Raw genomic sequence first — 23,366 nt, forward strand, 5'->3', positions numbered from 1 at the left:
GTCCCTATAAAACATATCAGTGAGCATAGGGTATTTTGTCTATTAACAAGGCAAATTTTGTCTTTTCACATATAAGAGCATTTGGAATTTTTTATGAGTCAAAAAATCTAGCTTGATTATTTTTGTCACAAATTGATGGCATGAATTTTGATCTGTTTATGACTCAAAAAGTCTAGCATGATTATTTTGGTCACAAATTGATGGCATGATGTGATTTGAAAAATCTAGTTAAATGTAAATTGTCAAACAAGAGCACTGACTTTGCAGAAGGTGAGATAAAAGAGTTAGAGAGGGTAAAGGAAAGTGTGAGACCTCTCCCTTGTATACCAGTGGGTTTTTTTCAGGAATTGACAGAAGTTTCCAACTAATATCAAAACTGAGGGAGTTTCAACTCCGTCGTGACTAAGTGCGACCCCCCTAAAATCAGCCCATTCACTTTCCCGTGAATGACTGGTATCTGTCCATCTGAAAAACTGTTTTCTAAATTTCAGCCATTTAGGGGAAAGTCAATGAGCTGATTTTTGGCGACACACTCAGGTGGTTAGGCCCTGTTCGTTTGAGAATGTGAAAACCGATAGTGAGTCTCCAAACCGACTGTTGGACTCAAATTACATTAATTTTGAGTCCAATAATCGGCTTGGAGGCTCACCATCGGTTATCATTATCTCAAACAATGGCTAATATGTTTAATATCAAAACTATTTTTGACAAAGCACACCCAAATTAGTCAGATACTTGTGTTTCAAGAATCAATGGAAGTTTTTCAACCGCTATTAGTTTGGTGAAATGCAGTTGAAAAAATATAGATCGGATGATCCTAGGCCCTTGATACATCCAACCCTGTTCATATCTCCGCCAAGAAATTAAAACTAAAGCAACGGGATTTCTGTTCAAGATGTTTTATCGGGCAATGACTTGAAATTAAACAATAAGCTGGCCGTCTTTCCTGATATCCTCCTAAGCACCAACGAGAAACAAGAAATTAAACAATGACTTCGTAATCTCCATCCTCACAAGCCGGCCTTCATGCATGCCTCCCTCACCTCGCCATTATAAATATCCTTTCATTACTTCCATATCTGCACCTTTCTACTCAAAACCACCCCCTTCTACTTTATCTCACATATCTTACATACTACAATTCTATATTAAACCATCATATCCATGGCCTTCACAATTTGCAACAAACATGCCATCCTCCTCCTACTAGTTGCCATGGCCACATCTCACATTGCCCATGCAAGTGATCCAGACATTATCTCAGACTTGATCCTCCCCCCGCAGACGGCAACTTTTTCACCTTCACGGGCATGCGCACACTGGTCGGGGCAGACCTTCCTACTACTTTTAAGGTCATCAAAGCAACCAAAGCCGAATTCCTGGCTCTGGATGGCCAGAGTGTCTCTTACGCCGTACTACTTTTCCCTTCGGCTTCCGTCAACCCTCCTCACACTCACCCTCGCTCCGCCGAGCTCTTGTTCCTCCTAAGTGGTTCTCTACAGGTGGGTTTTGTTGACACCACTAACAAGCTCTACACTCAAACACTCCAAGCTGGTGACATGTTTGTGTTCCCTAAGGGCCTTCTACACTTTCAATACAACAATGATGCTAAGAACCCTGCTCTCGCCATCTCCGCCTTCGGTAGTGCAAGTGCCGGGACTGTGTCGGTTCCGAGCACTGTCTTTTCGACCGGCATCGATGATGGCATCCTTGCCAAGTCATTCAAGACCGATGTTGCCACTGTTGAGAAAATCAAGGCTGGGCTGGTACCTAAGCCTTAATGTTGTTGTTCTTCTTCCCTTATTAGTCATTATGTTTAGCTATGCATTTTTTTGTCAAAGTGAATAATGGTTCATTATCTTTCTTGGGTATTAATCAACATGCCATTTTGATTAATTACTCTTTCTCAATTTGTTTTTCTTTCTTTGAAATGCCAAATAATGGGTTGGATCTTTAATTATTTCGCCTTTGCTACTAGATGAGTGTTCAACCCACAGGGATCCTAGCTTTTGTGATTTTACGACATTTTATATGGCTTTGCAGAACCATTTCATTGTTAGTAATCCAGCTCTCTCCTATTGAATTATCTGAAACCCCCTTAGCCCGTTACGATCTATATTTCCATGGTGAGTAACCTGTCGGAAAGTGAACTAACCTAATTAGAACAAGGACACGACCACAAAATATATAGCAGTGATGATAGGACCTGCGGACCTGCGGACCTGTGGACGGAATTTTTTGGCCTTGGAATGTGGTACTTGGACTGTTCCGTTAGGGTTTGTCTGAAGGGATCTGCTCGTGAAGATTGTTGACTTTGTGTTTAAGTAAGCACATGGATTGTGTGTTGTTCTCTCACAGTACTGAAATGTGCCCATTTACAACATGTGAAAATACACACACGTATGACGGATTCGATAACTAATTCAATGGACTTCGGCTTTTTATGTTTTCAGAAATACGTTTGAATTGTATGCACTATAATATAATAGTTAATATATAGTTTATTTCACTAGAGAAGTTGTTGTGGCGAACTCTTGCGTATGGGACATATAGTACTACACAGGACGGCCTGACGAATGTCCATACTATGAGTCATTGCAATGTGCTGATCATAGTTGAGGAATTAATAATAGAATTTTCAATTATTCGTTGTTTAATTATGTATTTAATTTAAATGTGTTTAGGGTACCCAACAGATGCACGATAGATAAGTATAATTACTCTGATTATACTTGATGATCGATATCAACCAAAATTGAATTTTTTATTAGAATATTTTTTATAAAACTAAGCGACACGATTTTTGTAAAATTATTCTATTATTAAATATTATTTTCTCAAATAAATGTGTTTCGAATTTTTTTTAAAAATAGCCTAACTTTTTGGATGGTCAAGCCTATGAACATTTGAATTGAGAAAATATTGAAATATACGGAATATTAGAAAAACGTTAAAATCCCATTGTTTAACTAAATTCAAAATGGGGGTTTAATAAATATATTTGTGATGGGGTATGCAAAACAACCCCAATCGTCATACGACACGTGGCACCAGGGCAAACCCCTAAAAGCCCTCATCTCCTAAAGGATATTCTTGTCATTGCGCCAAACCAAGATGGAATCATCTGTTCACCTCACCCAACCATGGGTTGACACTTGTCTAAGGACAAAGAAGTAGAGGCACAATTTGGCTCAATAACAGAACGACACATGTCCCAAAAGGATAAGCAAACTTACACTCAAAGTCCCGCTATAAATAGCCCTCATAAAGACAAGGTAAATGACTCGAATCCCAAAAAATCACTATTCATCGCTTTGGCAGTTCAGTTTCACTGACTTGAGTGTCGAAGTGCCCGTCCGGAACAAGGACTCCGGGTCGACCTTTTGACCTCGTGTGCCGTCGTGCAGGTTATTGCCTCTTTATCAACTCAGCTATCAGGATTCGCCAGATCAGCTCTTACGTCATTGCCTTATCTATTACCAATTCAGGGCGTAACAGATTGGCGCCATCCGTGGGACCCGAACAAGAAGCCGTTCTAAGTCTCAAGAAAAATGGCAGGACGGAAGAGTACCAGAGCACCTCCTGTTCGGACAGTCCGACCTACACCACGTCAAAACGCTAGGGGAGAATGACTCGCCTCGAGGGTTGTCATTCCTCCGGCCACAGCGGAGCCAAGCCCTGCTCAGTCGACTCCGGCTTCGGCTCCTAAGCCCGAGCAGGTTCAAACTCTTTTTCAACAAATGACCATGTTGGTCGACCATTACAAGAGCTTAGTCCAGCAGGTCCCTCAAGACCTTCCCCCTGAGGTCTCTGCACCCCCGGAGGTAAGGATGGATCCACCAGTGGGGGAGCTTGCACTGCCCCGCCGCGATCAGACTCATCATTCTCACTCGAGACATGACCATCACTCTCGGGCAGGTCTGGCGCAGACTGAACCTCATAAGCGATATCGGTCCAGATCCGTGCAGAGGCACCGGCCCCGAGCCGCTCATGCAGAGCGAAAGAGATCCAGCCGTCACAGAAGAAGTCCGGAGAGCCGCTCGGATTCAGCGGCAAGCCCCACTGTGGAAACAAAGGCCAAACCGTGCAGCCGGACAGAAAAAGAGAGCTGATCCCGTACTGCGAAGATTTGAAGAGATTGACCATCGGATCGAAGAACTGGCCAAAAAACCACAATCGGTCCTCCATAAAGTCGTTCTCCAACGGACATCCTTTCACAGATAACGTGCTAAACGCGCCGGCTCCAAAAGGATTCAAAATGCCTCCGGTCCAACGGTACGATGGGACCACGGATCCCGTAGATCATCTGGAGACATTCAGAACCATGATGCTCTTGCACGGAGCTTCGAACGGATTCCTCTGTAGGGCATTTCCAACCAGCTTGACTGGAGCTGCAAGAGATTGGTACTCGAGGCTCAAACCGAACTCTATAGATAGTTTCGAAGAATTTGCAGACGACCTGGTCAGGCACTTCATGAGAAGCCGAAGGCCGCGCAAGACCGACTAATGGCTCTTAGACAAGAAGATGGTGAAAACTTAAAAGTGTTTGTCAGCCGATTCAACAGAGAAGCCCTGCAAGTCCCGAGCTTAGATCCCTCTGCCGCTGCAAATGCACTCCTCGCGGGTGCTAAATCAATCGAATTCCGCCGAGCTGTACCTCGTCGGAACCCACACTCATTGGTAGATCTTATGGTGGGGGCGGAAGAGTACATCTCTATAGAAGAAACGTTGGCAGCCCTGGACTCAGGGAGGAGAAAAATGCCGGAAGAGGAAAAGAACCCTACGAGACGTAGGGACGATAAGCTCCTAAGGAGAGAAAGAAGCCCGAAGCGGAGGGAGCAAAATTTCACGCCCCTCAATACATTCAGGAACCGCATACTGGCCGTGATCAGAGGAGAAGACTTTCTCAAATAGCCGGACAAAATGCTAACTAAGGGGAACAAGCGGGACAAATCTAAGTACTGCCGGTTCCACAAGGACCATGGGCATGACACTAACGAGTGCAAGCATCTTAAGGAAGAAATCGAGCTATTGATCCAAAGGGGATATCTCAGGAAATACGTTGAGCACGGCAGTCCCAGAAGAGAGCGTCAAGAAAGAAGTCCTCAAGGCAGAAGAAGCCCCCAGGGCCACGGTCACCCCCAGTTGTGGACCCTGATCCTGAGAGAGAGGTGAGGGACGAGCCCCCAACACCCTCTAGATCTCCACATGAAAGAGAGCTCTGCCAAGGAACTCTCGAAACGGTGCCACCCTCATAGCATAGCACGAGTGGCGATATAAAAAAAAAGAGATACCTCTTGATCCAAGGATAAATCCTCAAACCAAGATGTACCTAAAATAACTCAGAGTCGCCATCCATGGATAGGCCATGGAACCCCAAAATCAAATCCTCTGTGCAATGGATAACCAGAAATATATATGGGCTCGTGCCTGGTTACGAATGGAGAAGGTCCGAAGAGCACCCCCAATTCGTCCGAGTGCAAGCACTTGGTCTCTTATGCCATTTTCATTAACTCCAAAGAATTTTGGGTAAAATCATGTGAAATGGGAAAAAATATCCCCGGGAAGACGTCTACCTAATCATGCATGACCAGGGGATGAAATAATAAGCACATACAAAATAAAATAAAAAATGTGTCGCCTAATCACAACTAGGTTATGAGTGACATACCTAACTGGTGTCCAAGTTATGATGGACAAACACATGCATGCTACAGCTACAGGTATAGGGCTTGCACAAGAAAGTAAGAAAACACAACAAAATATACAATATGACAACACAACAAATCCTAAGACTCTAGGTAGAAGAAGCCAAATCATTCTGTTCCAAACCCCAAAAATGGAGGATCAGGTCCGCGTAGTTCGCTGGGGTTTGGAACATAATGATTTGGCTTTAAGCTCAAAGGTTGAAAGGGAATAATTTGACTTTTATTCCAAAGGTTGGCCGAACTAGAATTGATCAGGTTGCCTACGTACCCTGTAGAAAGGGATCAGGTCAGACGTAGTTCGGAACGAAATGCCCCTGGTTTGTGGGTGTTTGAAAAGAATGTTTGATTTTGTTGATATAATGTATCTAGTCGTATGAGTGTCTCTAAAGTTAGGAGGCCTCGAGTCGTGGTCGGCTAGACTAGAACGCGCTTAGATAGCCCATGATTTTTCTTAGGACGCACAGCCTAGTCACACATAGGATGTAGGGCCCACCTGCATTAATTTAAGACAAAGTTTGTATTAGTTAGGACATATAGGGAGTCCTAAAAATTACAATTTACTTGAACTTAAGTAATAGCAAGAAGCTTTAAAAACTAGTCGAGTCTAGTTGATCGAGTCTAGGATAGCGGTCCTAGAGGGTTAGGCATTGTAGTTTAGCATAAGTCGCCGAACTACGTTGACTCTGATTCTTCCCGAGGCCGGGATACGTAGTGCAGCCAGGATGGATAGCCATTTTGGTCCGAGTCAAGTATCACATTAGAGTCTAGGGTTTGTCCTGTGAAGTCGTGTGTGGAGTCGTGTTGTGTTGTGTGTTTTGCTGTGTTTTCTTACTTTCATGTACAGACGCTATACCTTTAGCTTTAGCATGCATGTGCTTGCCCATCAGAACTTAGACACCAATTAGGCATGACACTCATAACCTAGCTATTCTTAGGTGCCATGTCTTTCATTTCTTTTGTGTGTGCTTCTTATTTATCTCCGAGACATGCATGATTAGCTAAACGTTATCTCGGGGGATATTCGTTCCCATTTCGCATGATTTTCGCCCAAAACTCTTCAAAGTTAATAATAAATGGCATAAGAGACCAGGTGCTTGCACTTGGACGAATTGGGGGCGCCTAACCCCTTCCACATTCGTCATCAGGCACGGACCTTTTGTATCTCTGGTTATCTGTTGCGACAGAGCACAGCATGGGATCCAGGGCCTACTTCCTTGGATGGCTACTCTTTGTTTGTTTAAGGTACGCCTCGAATCCGGGCTAGTCCCCGAATCGAGAGGTATCTCACTTTACATCGCCACTCATGCTGTGAGGGGCACTCTTTCGAGAGTTCCTTGGTGGAGCTCTCCTTCACGTGGATGATCTAGAGACTCTCTAGGGGCTCATCCCCCCGCCTCTCTCGGATCGAGGTCCACAGCCACCACCATTTTCTTCTTCCTCATCTTTTTCTACTTTTTCTTCTCCCCCACACCCACATCCCCACCCTAACATTTCCCCCTCTCATCTTCTCCGGCCGTGCTCCGGTCAAGCTCCGACCGGCCATTTGCAACCCCCCGATCATCTTTCTCTTCATTTTCTTCTTTTAATAATCACCTCCATTTCCATTCACCTCCACCATCTTCCCTATCCCCTAAACCCACTTCATCTTTTTCCCAAACCCATTTGCAGCCACCATGAGATCCACCACCACCACCACCACCACCACCCAGCTTCAGCCACCCCCATCTCACTCTCCACCAAATCCAATCCGAGTATCACTATCTCTATTTCCTCCATTGATTCCGGCAAGGTCTGTCATCTCCGGGTGTATAGCAATTAGACTCACAGAATTTTCGTTGGAATCCCCACTGAATTGAACAGGTAAGTGATCTAATTTTCATTTCTTCTCAATAATGTTTGATTTGTTTTCCAAGATTTGCATAAAGGGCATGGATTTTGTTTGGCTTTAAAATTTCAATACCTATTGCTTTGGTTTAATAAGCTGAGCTTGTTTTGAGTGAATTTGAAATTGATTTACTTGGTTGAGATCACTTGAAAGTTACACTGAGTGTTGTTGGGGCACATGTAATTCCAAAAAGCATAATCAGACATATAGCGTTTGAGTGATCCAAGCCATTCATTATCTTATTTCAAATTAGGATAGGGCATGCCCAGCTAAGTTTATTCATGAGATGATTTTGATCCTTTGACCCCTTGGGATTAAACCATGTAATGCAATGATGAGATGCTCATGAATCTTGAATGGTCGGGATTATCAAAGGTTGGGTTTGCTGTGTTTTGGTCAATGAGCAATGTGAGCCCATGGTTCAGCCACTGTTAACACAATTCGGTCCATGATTTAACCCCACTTTTGTGCACATTTTGAGCCCATGATTCAGCCCATTTTTAAGCACAATTCAGCACGATAATTTAACCCCACTTTTGTGCATATCTCAACCAAGTTATTCAACACGATAATTTCTAAAAAACTTGAACAAAAACAGGGTTATGGACTGAAAACTTTAAACGGGCACAACTTTTTCGTTCCTTGGCCAAATTTGGACCGCCATATGTCGAACTGACCGGCTCGACGAGATCTACAAGATTGAATATTTTTTTTTTTTTTAAGTTTTGATCATTTGAGGTCGAAAAATAGAAAATTCAGAACTAAGGATCACTATACCTAGGAGAAGACATACACATACACATTCAGAGACATACATCTATTTATAGACATGGGCATATATATCTTCTCACATACATCCTCATTCAAACACATAGTCACAAGCTCACACTTACATGCCTGCAAGCAAGTACACATCCACATACATTCACTGTATTGACACACCTGTACATAGATTTGGTGATACTTTTACTTGTACATGATGAACTTATACAATCTCTATGAACTGAATTTTGTGCTAAACAGAAACTGATTTCATAGGCTGAATTACAAGTAACTGGGCTGATTCCATAGCAGAGAACATGGGCTAAACAACAAGAGAGTGAACTGTCATTGCATTACATCAAACATGGATTGAATCATGACTGAACTATGGGCCGGACTTATGCAAAACAGGGTCTGAATTGTGCCGAAACTAGGACTAAACCATGGGCTGAAATGTGTAAAAATCTGTGACGGAATGGTGGGATAAATGTGCAAAACAAGGAGCTGGATCTTGAACTGTACTTGTGCAACAACAGGGGCTGAATCTTGTGCAAAATTGGGACAGCAACATGGACTAAATTGTGCGCAAAACAGGGGCAGTAACATGGACTGAACTGTGGACAGAATCGTGCCTCAAACAGGGGCTGAAATGGGCTTAAAATGGGGGCTGAATTGTGCTTAAAAATGGGCTGAATCATGGGCTCAAAATGTGCACAAAAGTGGGGTTAAATCATGGACCGAATTGTGTTAACAGTGGCTGAACCATGGGCTCACATTGCTCATTGACCAAAACACAGCAGACCCAACCTTTGATAATCCCGACCATTCAAGATTCATGAGCATCTCATCATTGCATTACATGGTTTAATCCCAAGGAGTCAAAGGATCAAAATCATCTCATGAATAAACTTAGCTGGGCATGCCCTATCCTAATTTGAAATAAGATAATGAATAGCTTGGATCACTCAAACGCTATATGTCTGATTATGCTTTTTGGAATTACATGTGCCCCAACAACACTCAGTGTAACTTTCAAGTGATCTCAACCAAGTAAATCAATTTCAAATTCACTCAAAACAAGCTCAGCTTATTAAACCAAAGCAATAGGTATTGAAATTTTAAAGCCAAACAAAATCCATGCCCTTTATGCAAATCTTGGAAAACAAATCAAACATTATTGAGAAGAAATAAAAATTAGATCACTTACCTGTTCAATTCAGTGGGGATTCCAACGAAAATTCTGTGAGTCTAATTGCTATACACCCGGAGATGACAGACCTTGCCGGAATCAATGGAGGAAATAGAGATAGTGATACTCGGATTGGATTTGGTGGAGAGTGAGATGGGGGTGGCTGAAGCTGGGTGGTGGTGGTGGTGGTGGTGGTGGATCTAATGGTGGCTGCAAATGGGTTTGGGAAAAAGATGAAGTGGGTTTAGGGGATAGGGAAGATGGTGGAGGTGAATGGAAATAGAGGTGATTATTAAAAGAAGAAAATGAAGAGAAAGATGATCGGGGGGTTGCAAATGGCCGGTCGGAGCTTGACCGGAGCACGGCCGGAGAAGATGAGAGGGGGAAATGTTAGGGTGGAGATGTGGGTGTGGGGGAGAAGAAAAAGTAGAAAAAGATGAGGAAGAAGAAAATGGTGGTGGCTGTTGTAGACACCCCATTTTGACCTGACCCAATTTTCGAAATCGAATAAATTCCCGAAAGCTGAGTCCATAAATTTTTTGAAGAATCGAACCCTGAATGCGAAGAAACCCCAAAATTTTATTAACCCACAGTGTTCACTAATTGATACAAATTTTCCCAGGATGGTTAACCTCTCCGAGAGCATCCCTACACATTTCAGAAGAATTGGACGAGCAATGGACATAAGCCATAGGATCAAAAGGAGAATGGATGGCTGAGATTAGGATGAGGGTTTTGACCCTAGCTATAAAATAAAAATCTCGTGGATACCAGAGGGCAAGGGATTTTCTGAAGAAAAAGGGAGACCTCGTTCTTTTTTGCAGCCACAATAGCAGAGAAGGAGGAGGGGGAAAACCGGCCACCACCACCTTCGCTCCACCACCTCTAGCCACCACCACTTTGAAAACCCAAGCCGCCTCCACCTCCTCCATTACCGGAGCCAACCTCCACTGACGACCATCCTCCTCCACAACCCATTTTTATTTATTTATTTACAAACCCTCTTCCATCCTTCTTCCACCTCCATCTCCCCCGCGCCACCACCAGCCACCATCCTCCACCTCAAACCAGAAACCCAGAACCCATCTCCACCGCGCCACCGCCAGCCACCTTCCTCAACCCCCAAAAGCCGAAACCCACTTTCTTCTCCTCCAAAAACCGAAACCCACCACCACCACCACCCTTCAAAATCCCCCACCATCCTCCACCTTCAGCTTCCTCAACCCCCAAAAGCCGAAACCCACTTTCTTCTCCTCCAAAAAACCGAAACCCACCACCACCAACCACCACCTCCACCGAACCACCACCACCACCCTTCGAAAATCCCCCACCATCCTCCACCTTCACCTTCCTCAACCCCCCAAAGCCGAAACCCGTTTTCCCCACCCCCAAAAACCGAAACCCACCACCACCAACCACCACCAAACCGAAACCCATCTCCACACTTCGAAAACCCTCTTCCACCCTCATCTTCTCCAACCCCCATCTCGAAAACCGAAACCCATTTCTACCCCGAATCCACCTCGAAAACCCATAGCCACCACCACCGGCCTCCCTCAAACCCTCTTCTCCCTTCTTAAAAAAAAGAAAAAGAAAAAGAAAGAGAGAACAGAGCAATAGAGAGAGAGAGAGAGACAGAGAGAGAGAAAGGGAGGTTTGGGGTCGTTTTCCCCAACCTCATTCCTGCCGACCGTTTGCTCCGGCCACTCCCCCCACCACCGTTTTCTTTAATCCTTTAAACCCACTTGGGTTTTCTTCCATTGGCAACCACTTCTCCCTTCATTTCAAATACCCATCTCATCCACACCCCTATTTTAACCCAAAATCCGACCATCACCCCCACCTTCTCCGAGCAAAAATCCCTCACCTCTGCAATTCCATCAAAACCCCTTTTCAACCACACCTTAAAACCTTATCTTCCTTTGCCACTAACCCCCTTTTAGTTTCACCCAAACCCTCTTCCATTTCCCTTTTTTCTTTTTTCTTTTTTCTTTTTTTTTAATTTCACCCCAACTACTGCCCTCATTTCCTCCTCCACACCTAACTTCCACCTTCCTCACCTACCATTGTCTCTGCACATCCATCCCACACACATCTGTTCCACCAAATAATCCTTCAATCTCAGGTCATTTCATCAAACTCTCCACAGTCAGGGCAGCAGAGTACCAATTCTCAGTCCAACATAGGGTCTTCCTTTTCGCAAGGATAACCATCACTGCCAAGCCAACCACTGCCTCAACATCTCTATCAACAGCACATCCTGGTATCATTTTATTCCCCTCTTATTCTAATTTAATTTCGGTATAGTGCCTTCTTTGAACGTATGGTGTTTGGCTTATGGAACTGATTTCCATTTGATGTTCTTGCCGATGGTTTTTATCCCTGAACGGTATTATTATGGTCAAATTTTCAAATTGTGACTTCACCTGTGATTCATTTTTAAATGCCCTGTATGTGAGGAAATCAGATTATACCTGAGTTTCACAAATGGAGTGGCCCAACAAATCTGGTCTCATTCGATTCCTTGGTTTTGGATCCAAATGCACTAGGATTTAATCTTGGGACCAGACAGCCTATTTGTGGGGGCAATATTGTGTTTACAAATTGAACTGATAATGCTTCCTAATTCAGTGGCTCTAATGCTTCCATTTCTATCTTTTAATGTCTTTGATCTTTATCAATTCATTGCCTGATAATGTCAGCTATGCTCGCTTATTTCATTTAGTTTATCAAGTTTGTGATAGCTGAAGCTAGTGTTAACATCTGTGCAGACACTAAATCACCTGTTTTGTGTTTCAAGGTGTTTGATAAAATTTCAAGATTATTTCCCGATCAACTTGATTTGATGATGATGTGTTCTTAGCCTTAGGGATTACTTCCTGGTTGAAAACGTTCAGTAAGGCTTGGGATTATCACCTGTGTTCAATTTGTTTATTCATCCTAGGCAATTTTCCTCTCAAGTTCAGGCGATGACGGAATGATTCTTGAGTCGACCCTTTGCCCTTCACATCCTCTTTCCCTTCTTAGGATTCTTACAGGGTGTAGGGGGTTTCCTTTCTTTCTGAGGTCATCATTTCTTATGGGATTCAAGGGTTCCACCTTGTCCTCCTTTTGGGACTACTCTCTTCACGTTCCTAGGGATCTTGCTCGGGCTTCGGGATCCCTATCGATTTTGGGAACACTCGTCGGGTTTAGGTGATGACGGACGGCAACCTCTTGAGCCAAAATCCCCTTTCAATCAAAAGGGATAAAAATACATAAAAATCAAATAACAAAAATCCAAAAAACATCAAAAAGCATTCAAAGCGTGTTTCGAAATGCTGTTTCGAACTACGTTGGCTTGATCCCTTTCTACAGGGTACGTAGGCAGCTTGGGATCTTCATCCCAAGTTCAGTCAAACTTTTCAATAAAATCATTTCAACCCTTCAAAAAAAATCATTTTAGCATCTAAAAATATCTTTTAAGCTTTTCCCAAAAATCAAAAAATCAAAATGGGCAAGGATGGTGATTGCCAGGTCACTCGGAGCCTTCTTTTCATTTCATTTCCGATAATATCGTGGTTTTCCCGTTTTTTATACGTTTTATCGGGTTTTGGGATGGGTGACGACGTAGCGTGGCCCCTTCACAGGGATTGTCCTCGCTGAGCCCAACGATAGGCTATGACGATCGCGAGACTTGTCCGATCTTTAGCGGATCAGGATCACTGAGCTCGATTCCTTTAGAATCGCTACCTGAGTCTATTGTATGTCCCATTTTCTTTTCCCTGGCATTTTGGGTTTGCGCATACCGTCTATTTTCTTATTCCTTTCTTTCCTCGCATCTTTTAGTTTATCGTGTGTTTGTATTTGGTTCCTTGTGTGTTTACTTTCAGCTTGCTTATTCCTTGTGCGTTTAGTTTCACATGCTTAGCTGTAGATATTTACTGCTTTTCTGCTTATCATATTTGCCATTACTTGCTTAGCTGTAGCTGTGCATGCGGATGTTATTGCTTTCCTAGATGTGATGGGTTAGGAGTAGATGCGGTGAGTTAGGATTTGGATGTTTATCTTCTTTTGTCCATCCCGGGTCATGCATGCTTAGATAGACGTTTTCTCGGGGATACTCGTTCCCATTTCACATGATTTTAGCCCAAAACTCTTCAAAATTAATTAAAAATGGCATAAGAGACCAAGTGCTTGCAATTGGACGAATTGGGGGCGCTTAACACCTTCCCCATTTGTCATCAGGCACGGACTCTTGTATCTCTGGTTATCCGTTGCAACAGAGTATTTCATGGGATCCAGGGCCTACTTCCTTGGATGTCGACTCTTCTTTGTTATAGGTACATCTTGGTTTCGGGCTGGTCCTTGAATCGAGATGTATCTCATTTATATCGCCACCCATACTGTGAGTGGCATCATTTCGAGAGTTCCTTGATAGAGCTCTCCTTCACATTGTGGAGATCTTAGAGGACCGGCGTGGGATCTCGTGTCCCTCGCCTGCAGTCCTCGGGATCGGGGTCCACAGCTGTGGACCGCGATCCGAGATAGGCGGGGGGACGAGCCCCTAGAGAGTCTCTAGATCATCCACGTGAAGGAGAGCTCCACGAAGGAACTCTCGAAAGAGTACCCCTCACAGCATGAGTGGCGATGTAAAGTGAGATACCTCTCGATTCGGGGACTAGCCCGGATTCGAGACGTACCTTAAACAAACAAAGAGTCGTCATCCAAGGAAGTAGGCACTGGATCCCATGCTGTGCTCTGTCACAACAGATAACCAGAGATACAAAAGGTCCGTGTCTGATGACGAATGGGGAAGGGGTTAGGCGCCCCCAATTCGTCCAAGTGCAAGCACCTGGTCTCTTATGCCATTTATTATTAATTTTGAAGAATTTTGGGCGAAAATCATGCGAAATGGGAATGAGTATCCCCCGAGATAACGTCTAGCTAATCATGCATGTCTCGGAGATAAATAAGAAGCACACACAAAAGAAATGAAAGACATGGCACCTAAGAATAGCTAGGTTATGAGTGTCATGCCTAATTGGTGTCTAAGTTCTGATGGGCAAGCACATGCATGCTAAAGCTAAAGGTATAGGGTCTGTATATGAAAGTAAGAAAACACAGCAAAACACACAACACAACACGACTTCACGCGACAAACCCTAGACTCTAATGTGATACTTGACTCGGACCAAAATGGCTATCCATCCTGGCTGCCCTACGTATCCCGGCCTCGAGAAGAATCAGAGTCAACGTAGTTCGGCGACTTATGCTAAACTACAATGCCTAACCCTCTAGGACCGCTATCCTAGACTCGATCAACTAGATTCGACTAGTTTTTAAAGCTTCTTGCTATTACTTAAGTTCAAGTAAATTGTAATTTTTAGGACTCCCTATATGTCCTAACTAATACAAACTTTGTCTTAAATTAATGCAGGTGGGCCCTACATCCTATGTGTGACTAGGCTGTGCATCCTAAGGAAAACCATGGGCTATCTAAGCGCGTTCTAGTCTAGCCGACCACGACTCGAGGCCTCCTAACTCTAGAGATACTCATACGACTAGATACAGTATATCAACAAAATCAAACATTCTTTTCAAACACCCACAAACCAGGGGCATTTCGTTCCGAACTACGTCTGACCTGATCCCTTTCTACAGGGTACGTAGGCAACCTGATCAATTCAGGTTCGGTCAACCTTTGGAATAAAAGTCAAATTATTCCCTTTCAACCTTTGAGCTTAAAGCCAAATCATTCTGTTCCAAACCCCAGCGAACTACGCGGACCTGATCCTCCATTTTTGGGGTTTGGAACAGAATGATTTGGCTTCTTCTGCCTAGAGTCTTAGGATTTGTTGTGTTGTCATATTGTATATTTTGTTGTGTTTTCTTACTTTCTTGTGCAAGCCCTATACCTGTAGCTGTAGCATGCATGTGTTTGTCCATCATAACTTGGACACTAGTTAGGTATGTCACTCATAACCTAGTTGTGATTAGGCGACACATTTTTTATTTTGTTTTGTATGTGCTTATTATTTCATCCCCTGGTCATGCATGATTAGATAGACGTCTTTCCGGGGATATTTTTTTCCCATTTCACATGATTTTACCCAAAATTCTTTGGAGTTAATGAAAATGGCATAAGAGACCAAGTGCTTGCACTCGGACGAATTGGGGGTGCTCTTCGGACCTTCTCCATTCGTAACCAGGCACGAGCCCATATATATTTCTGGTTATCCATTGCACAGAGGATTTGATTTTGGGGTTCCATGGCCTATCCATAGATGGCGACTCTAAGTTATTTTAGGTACATCTTGGTTTCAGGATTTATCCTTGGATCAAGAGGTATCTCTTTTTTTTTATATCGCCACTCGTGCTATGCTATGAGGGTGGCACCGTTTCGAGAGCTCCTTGGCAGAGCTCTCTTTCATGTAGAGATCTAGAGGGTGTTGGGGGCTCGTCCCTCACCTCTCTCTCAGGATCAGGGTCCACAACTGGGGACGACCGTGGTCCTGGGGGCTTCTTTTGCCTTGAGGGCTTCTTTCTTGACGCTCTCTTCTGGGACCGCCGTGCTCAACGTATTTCCTGAGATATCCCCTTTGGATCAATAGCTCAATTTCTTCCTTAAGATGCTTGCACTCGTTAGTGTCATGCCCATGGTCCTTGTGGAACCGGCAGTACTTAGATTTGTCCCGCTTGTTCCCCTTAGTTAGCATTTTGTCCGGCCATTTGAGAAAGTCTTCTCCTCTGATCACGGCCAGTATGCGGTTCCTGAATGTATTGAGAGGCGTGAAATTTTGCTCCCTCCGCTCCGGGCTTCTTTCTCTCCTTAGGAGCTTATCGTCCCTACGTCTCGTAGGGTTCTTTTCCTCTTCCGGCATTTTTCTCCTCCCTGAGTCCAGGGCTGCCAACGTTTCTTCTATAGAGATGTACTCTTCCGCCCCCACCATAAGATCTGCCAATGAGTGTGGGTTCCGACGAGGTACAGCTCGACGGAATTCGATTGATTTAGCACCCGCGAGGAGTGCATTTGCAGCGGCAGAGGTATCTAAGCTCGGGACTTGCAGGGCTTCTCTGTTGAATCGGCTGACAAACACTTTTAAGTTTTCACCATCTTCTTGTCTAAGATCCATTAGTCGGTCTTGTGCGGCCTTCGGCTTCTCATGAAGTGCCTGACCAGGTCGTCCGCAAATTCTTCGAAACTATCTATAGAGTTCGGTTTGAGCCTCGAGTACCAATCTCTTGCAGCTCCAGTCAAGCTGGTTGGAAATGCCCTACAGAGGAATCCGTTCGAAGCTCCGTGCAAGAGCATCATGGTTCTGAATGTCTCCAGATTATCTACGGGATCCGTGGTCCCATCGTACCGTTGGACCGGAGGCATTTTGAATCCTTTTGGAGCCGGCGCGTTTAGCACGTTATCTGTGAAAGGATGTCCGTTGGAGAACGACTTTATGGAGGACCGATTGTGGTTTTTGGCCAGTTCTTCGATCCGATGGTCAATCTCTTCAAATCTTCGCAGTACGGGATCAGCTCTCTTTTTCTGTCCGGCTGCACGGTTTGGCCTTTGTTTCCACAGTGGGGCTTGCCGCTGAATCCGAGCGGCTCTCCGAACTTCTTCTGTGACGGCTGGATCTCTTTCGCTCTGCATGAGCGGCTCGGGGCCGGTGCCTCTGCACGGATCTGGACCGATATTGCTTATGAGGTTCAGTCTGCGCCAGACCTGCCCGAGAGTGATGGTCATGTCTCGAGTGAGAATGATGAGTCTGATCGCGGCGGGGCAGTGCAAGCTCCCCCGCTGGTGGATCCATCCTTACCTCCGGGGGTGCAGAGACCTCAGGGGGAAGGTCTTGAGGGACCTGCTGGACTAAGCTCTTGTAATGGTCGACCAACATGGTCATTTGTTGAAAAAGAGTTTGAACCTGCTCGGGCTTAGGAGCCGAAGCCGGAGTCGACTGAGCAGGGCCTGGCTCCGCTGTGGCCGGAGGAATGACGACCCTCGAGGCGAGTCATTCTCCCCTAGCGTTTTGACGTGGTGTAGGTCGGACTGTCCGAACAGGAGGTGCTCTGGTACTCTTCCGTCCTGCCATTTTTCTTGAGACTTAGAACGGCTTCTTGTTCGGGTCCCACGGATGGCGCCAATCTGTTACGCCCTGAATTGGTAATAGATAAGGCAGTGACGTAAGAGCTGATCTGGCGAATCCTGATAGCTGAGTTGATAAAGAGGCAATAACCTGCACGACGGCACACGAGGTCAAAAGGTCGACCCGGAGTCCTTGTTCCGGACGGGCACTTCGACACTCAAGTCAGTGAAACTGAACTGCCAAAGCGATGAATAGTGATTTTTTGGGATTCGAGTCATTTACCTTGTCTTTATGAGGGCTATTTATAGCGGGACTTTGAGTGTAAGTTTGCTTATCCTTTTGGGACATGTGTCGTTCTGTTATTGAGCCAAATTGTGCCTCTACTTCTTTGTCCTTAGACAAGTGTCAACCCATGGTTGGGTGAGGTGAACAGATGATTCCATCTTGGTTTGGCGCAATGACAAGAATATCCTTTAGGAGATGAGGGCTTTTAGGGGTTTGCCCTGGTGCCACGTGTCGTATGACGATTGGGGTTGTTTTGCATACCCCATCACAAATATATTTATTAAACCCCCATTTTGAATTTAGTTAAACAATGGGATTTTAACGTTTTTCTAATATTCCGTATATTTCAATATTTTCTCAATTCAAATGTTCATAGGCTTGACCATCCAAAAAGTTAGGCTATTTTTTAAAAAAATTCGAAACACATTTATTTGAGAAAATAATATTTAATAATAGAATAATTTTACAAAAATCGTGTCGCTTAGTTTTATAAAAAATATTCTAATAAAAAATTCAATTTTGGTTGATATCGATCATCAAGTATAATCAGAGTAATTATACTTATCTATCGTGCATCTGTTGGGTACCCTAAACACATTTAAATTAAATACATAATTAAACAACGAATAATTGAAAATTCTATTATTAATTCCTCAACTATGATCAGCACATTGCAATGACTCATAGTATGGACATTCGTCAGGCCGTCCTGTGTAGTACTATATGTCCCATACGCAAGAGTTCGCCACAACAACTTCTCTAGTGAAATAAACTATATATTAACTATTATATTATAGTGCATACAATTCAAACGTATTTCTGAAAACATAAAAAGCCGAAGTCCATTGAATTAGTTATCGAATCCGTCATACGTGTGTGTATTTTCACATGTTGTAAATGGGCACATTTCAGTACTGTGAGAGAACAACACACAATCCATGTGCTTCCTTAAACACAAAGTCAACAATCTTCACGAGCAGATCCCTTCAGACAAACCCTAACGGAACAGTCAAAGTACCACATTCCAAGGCCAAAAAATTCCGTCCGCAGGTCCTATGGTCCTATCATCACTGCTATATATATTTTGTGGTCGTGTCCTTGTACTAATTAGGTTAGTTCACTTTTCCGACAGGTTACTCACCATGGAAATATAGATCGTAACGGGCTAAGGGGGTTCCAGATAATTCAATCAACCTCATATACGTATATTTGAGTACAATAGGAGAGAGCTGGATTACTAACAATGAAATGGTTCTGCAAAGCCATATAAAATGTCATAAAATCACAAAAGCTAGGATCCCTGTGGGTTGAACACTCATCTAGTAGCAAAGGCGAAATAATTAAAGATCCAACCCATTATTTGGCATTTCGAAGAAAGAAATACAAATTGAGAAACAGTAATTAATCAAAATGGCATGTTGATTAATGCCCCTGAAAGATAGTGAACCATTATTCACTTTAACAAAAAAATGCATAGCTAAACATTATGACTAATAAAGGAAGAAGAACAACAACATTAAGGCTTAGGTACCAGCCCAGCCTTGATTTTCTCAACAGTGGCAACGTCGGTCTTGAATGACTTGGCAAGGATGCCATCATCGATGCCGGTCGAAAAGACAGTGCTCGGAACCGACACAGTCCCGGCACTTGCACTACCGAAGACGGAGATGGCGAGAGCAGGGTTCTTAGCATCATTGTTGTATTGAAAGTGTAGAAGGCCCTTAGGGAACACAAACATGTCACCAGCTTGGAGTGTTTGAGTGTAGAGCTTGTTAGTGGTGTCAACAAAACCCACCTGTAGAGAACCACTTAGGAGGAACAAGAGCTCGGCGGAGCGAGGGTGAGTGTGAGGAGGGTTGACGGAAGCCGAAGGGAAAAGTAGTACGGCGTAAGAGACACTCTGGCCATCCAGAGCCAGGAATTCGGCTTTGGTTGCTTTGATGACCTTAAAAGTAGTAGGAAGGTGTGCACCGACCAGTGTGCGCATGCCCGTGAAGGTGAAAAAGTTGCCGTCTGCGGTGGCATTTGGGGGGAGGATGAAGTCTGAGATAATGTCTGGATCACTTGCATGGGCAATGTGAGATGTGGCCATGGCAACTAGTAGCAGGAGGATGGCATGTTTGTTGCAAATTGTGAAGGCCATGGATATGATGGTTTAATATAGAATTGTATGTAAGATATGTGAGATAAAGTACTAGAAGGGGGTGGTTTTGAGTAGTAAGGTGCAGACATGGAAGTAATGAAAGGATATTTATAATGGCGAGGTGAGGGAGGCATGCATGAGGGCCGGCTTGTGAGGATGGAGATTACGAAGTCATTGTTTAATTTCTTGTTTCTCATTGGTGCTTAGGAGGATATCAGGAAAGACGGCCAGCTTATTGAGAGAGAGAGAGAGAGAGAGAGAGAGAGAGGGAGAGAGAGGGTGTCACCCAAAAATCATTCATTTGATAGGCCATGATATAGATAGGGTGTCACCCAAAAATCAGCTCCATAAGATCATCCCAACTCTTCGAACTATAGAGGTGAAAATGGGCGGGTATAAATTTGCCAATTGTCATCTCCACAGTTCGAAGGGTTGGATATCCTATGGAGCTGATTTTTTGGGGACACCCTATCTATGTCATGGCCTATCAAATGAATGGTTTGGATCACCCTAAAAATGTGGGCCCACCATGTTTCTAGCTGTCACCTCATAAAAGCTTATATGAGGGGGCCACTCATACTCACTTTTCCCATAGATATCAGTTCTAAGTATTAATTTTACTGATTAGAACAAGGAAAAATTGATGATAAATAAAAATAAAACTACAAATTAAATGCAAATTTTAATTTCCCAGTTAAAAGAAGTAAAAGAAATCTTGCAAAAATTTGCAAAAATGTATAATGGAGGATAAAGATTACCCAAATCTAGGAGGAAAAAAAGGGGGAAAAACAAGTATTATCATACATAAGAAATGATGTTAGAAGATATAGATTTTTCTACCAAATCTACAAGAAAATGTTTTACTGAGCTCGAGTTTATATTTTACAGAAAAAATGTAGGAGGTGAGAGACTAAGGAGATAGCACGATCAAGATCTGTGGTGATGATAAACTCTAGGATTCCAAATAAGGATATGCAAGTGAAATCAAAACCATTGATCTTGTAAACCATCATGAAGCAACTAACATGGTCTCGGTGTAAATCTTGCAGTAGCGAGAGGCTTTTCTGGTGTCTTAATTTGTCTCCCTCAACATCAAGAGTAGTAGAACCTCTAATTTCTGTCTCCCTTTCTTTTTCCGAAGTGTCATGATGAACCGAATTATTTATATGGGATTCAATGGTTGAACTGTACTTCTGAAAATCTAGATTTTCCACATTTAATATTGTTCAATGGGTAGGTTTAAATAAAGTCGCAATTACATTTATTATGGTTTTAATAAAGTATAATAAGAAAATGGATTTATATTTTATAACCAAGCACATTTTTACTCTTTTTGTAAATAATAAGGGTAATATCAACTTTACTTGCAAAAAATGCTATTAGGCCATGTCTGGATTGCAAGAAAAACATTTCTGATATAAGTTTTTTTTTCCATTCTAAGATTTAGAGGGAAATGATGTGATTATAGATTATCATAAATTGAAGACCCCTCTAAGTAAAAAATGTACGAGGATTGTCCAAAGAGAACGTTCTTTTCGACATGTGACCTTGATATTAACTTAGGAACGGTACGCGGTCTCTTCTTTTTTTTCTTTTCTTTTTTTTTTTTTTTTTTTTTTTTTTGAATGGCATTGAAGTATACTATTGAATTTAAAAGAACATGGGGTACCCCTGCGGATTGAGATAATCAAAGCAATACGAGAAACAAGAACAGAAACACCACAAGATACAGCTTAAGGGGGAAGAAATCCAAACAATTCTAACTCCGGCCTAGAGCACCCTTCTGTTACTAACCTATCGGCCTCAGAATTAGCCAACCTCCTAACATGGTGATATGAGATAGAATGACCCATCAATCAATCGTATATTTCATCAATCCATCGAGCAAACCTCCAACAATCATATATTTCATCAATCCATCGAGCAAATCTCCAAGGAGGAGATGATAAACCCTTCAACCACTTAATAACATTTAAGAAAGGGAAATGATAAATGTGCCCCTTTTCTTTACTAGGGACAGCCAGCTCAAGTGTACGTGGCAGTCAGGCCTGTTGAATCCTTCCCACTTGAAGTACATCAGCCCCTATACAGTCGTAGATATATCTGAGCTAGCTGCCCCAAGTAATAAAAGGGGCGGACATATTACTTCCCTTGAGGAATCACCCTCCACTTTATCATTAGTTAAATGACTTTGCTCCAACATCAATATATAATTCTTGATGCGCGCCGCCATCTCTGCATCATTTGAGTCGGCTACACCAGTAGAACTCGAAAATGCCCATAGAGTATCCCCTTCCTCATCCCTAAGGATTCTGCCAGTCAGTGGGTTGTCCAAACTTTGATCCATCAAAATTCAATTTTAAGAAACCGCTCCTAGGATGCTCCTAAACTTGAAAAATCACAACGCTTGCCTCCCGACTATTACAAACCAATAACCAAGCTTGTCATAATTCATATGGTCTATTGATAGATTAAAAAACCATTGATAGTTTTATTTTATTTTTTGTTAAAAAGACATATTACTATTACATGTGGTGTAAAAAACAGCAAAATAAAAATCCTAGCTACCTTCAACACAGGCAATATTTTCAACATTTTCCGGTGCTAATTTATTGCCTCACATGCCTTTGTCTCTGTCATCCTTAAATACACCTTCAACACTGTTGGAACTAAATTTCTCGCCTCAATCAACCTATCTCTCCACCATCTTAATGAAATGAATGACCAAAAACAAAGAAGTGGACAATTCATTCAATTTCCAACAGCTTTTTCTTCTCTACCGGTACGGCAAAATTCACTCACATCCTCTGCCATTCAACATTTTAATGAAACAAATTACCCTTTGCTCGAAAAGTTCATATGTCTCATAATCGGAAAATGCTGAAAGGGAAGGCCTTTAGTTAGTCTCCTTCCTAACAGCCAATTGAGGCCCACTTGCCCTCGTATCCGTGGTCAGATATATTGATCAGAACGATAACCATAAGTCCAGCCAAATGCCGATAAGAACACCTTTATACATCAAGCATCATGGGTTCTGCTTGTAGTTCTTTATCTTTCACATGGGAAGTTCGTTCAGAATAGGAACAAGACAATGTGAGTCTCATCATAATGTTGTACAAGATCAACAATCCTAATTTTACATTCATGATCCCTTTATGGAACTCAAATATTGTATCCCGGAGGTGACTTTCTGGGTAATCATTCTCATTTAATTTTGAGGCAAATAATCCTCGTATAACCTTTACTAGAGGATTTTGTCTCTTTTACCGTCGATCTGTACATAAATAGGTAATCCTGTCTGTGGGTGGAGGATAGAGAAGCTAGCTTCATG

The 23,366-nt window shown here is 43.0% G+C and overlaps 1 protein-coding gene and 1 pseudogene across 1 annotated transcript; one reads left to right on the plus strand and one right to left on the minus strand.

The window, feature by feature from the left end:
* Positions 1–1,164: 1,164 nt before the first annotated feature.
* LOC143866521 (germin-like protein 9-3) lies at positions 1,165–1,781 on the plus strand (annotated as a pseudogene).
* A 17,627-nt stretch (positions 1,782–19,408) lies between these two features.
* On the minus strand, positions 19,409–20,035 carry LOC143866520 (germin-like protein 9-3). The gene has a single exon (XM_077375993.1). It carries the CDS (start codon positions 20,033–20,035, stop codon positions 19,409–19,411), a length of 627 nt encoding a protein of 208 aa, XP_077232108.1.
* Between the last annotated feature and the right edge of the window lie 3,331 nt (positions 20,036–23,366).

This window comes from Tasmannia lanceolata, unplaced genomic scaffold (assembly GCF_043159265.1).
Source record: "Tasmannia lanceolata isolate RefF3 unplaced genomic scaffold, GAP_Taslan_0.1 ptg000135l, whole genome shotgun sequence".
NCBI classification, from domain to species: Eukaryota; Viridiplantae; Streptophyta; class Magnoliopsida; order Canellales; family Winteraceae; genus Tasmannia; species Tasmannia lanceolata.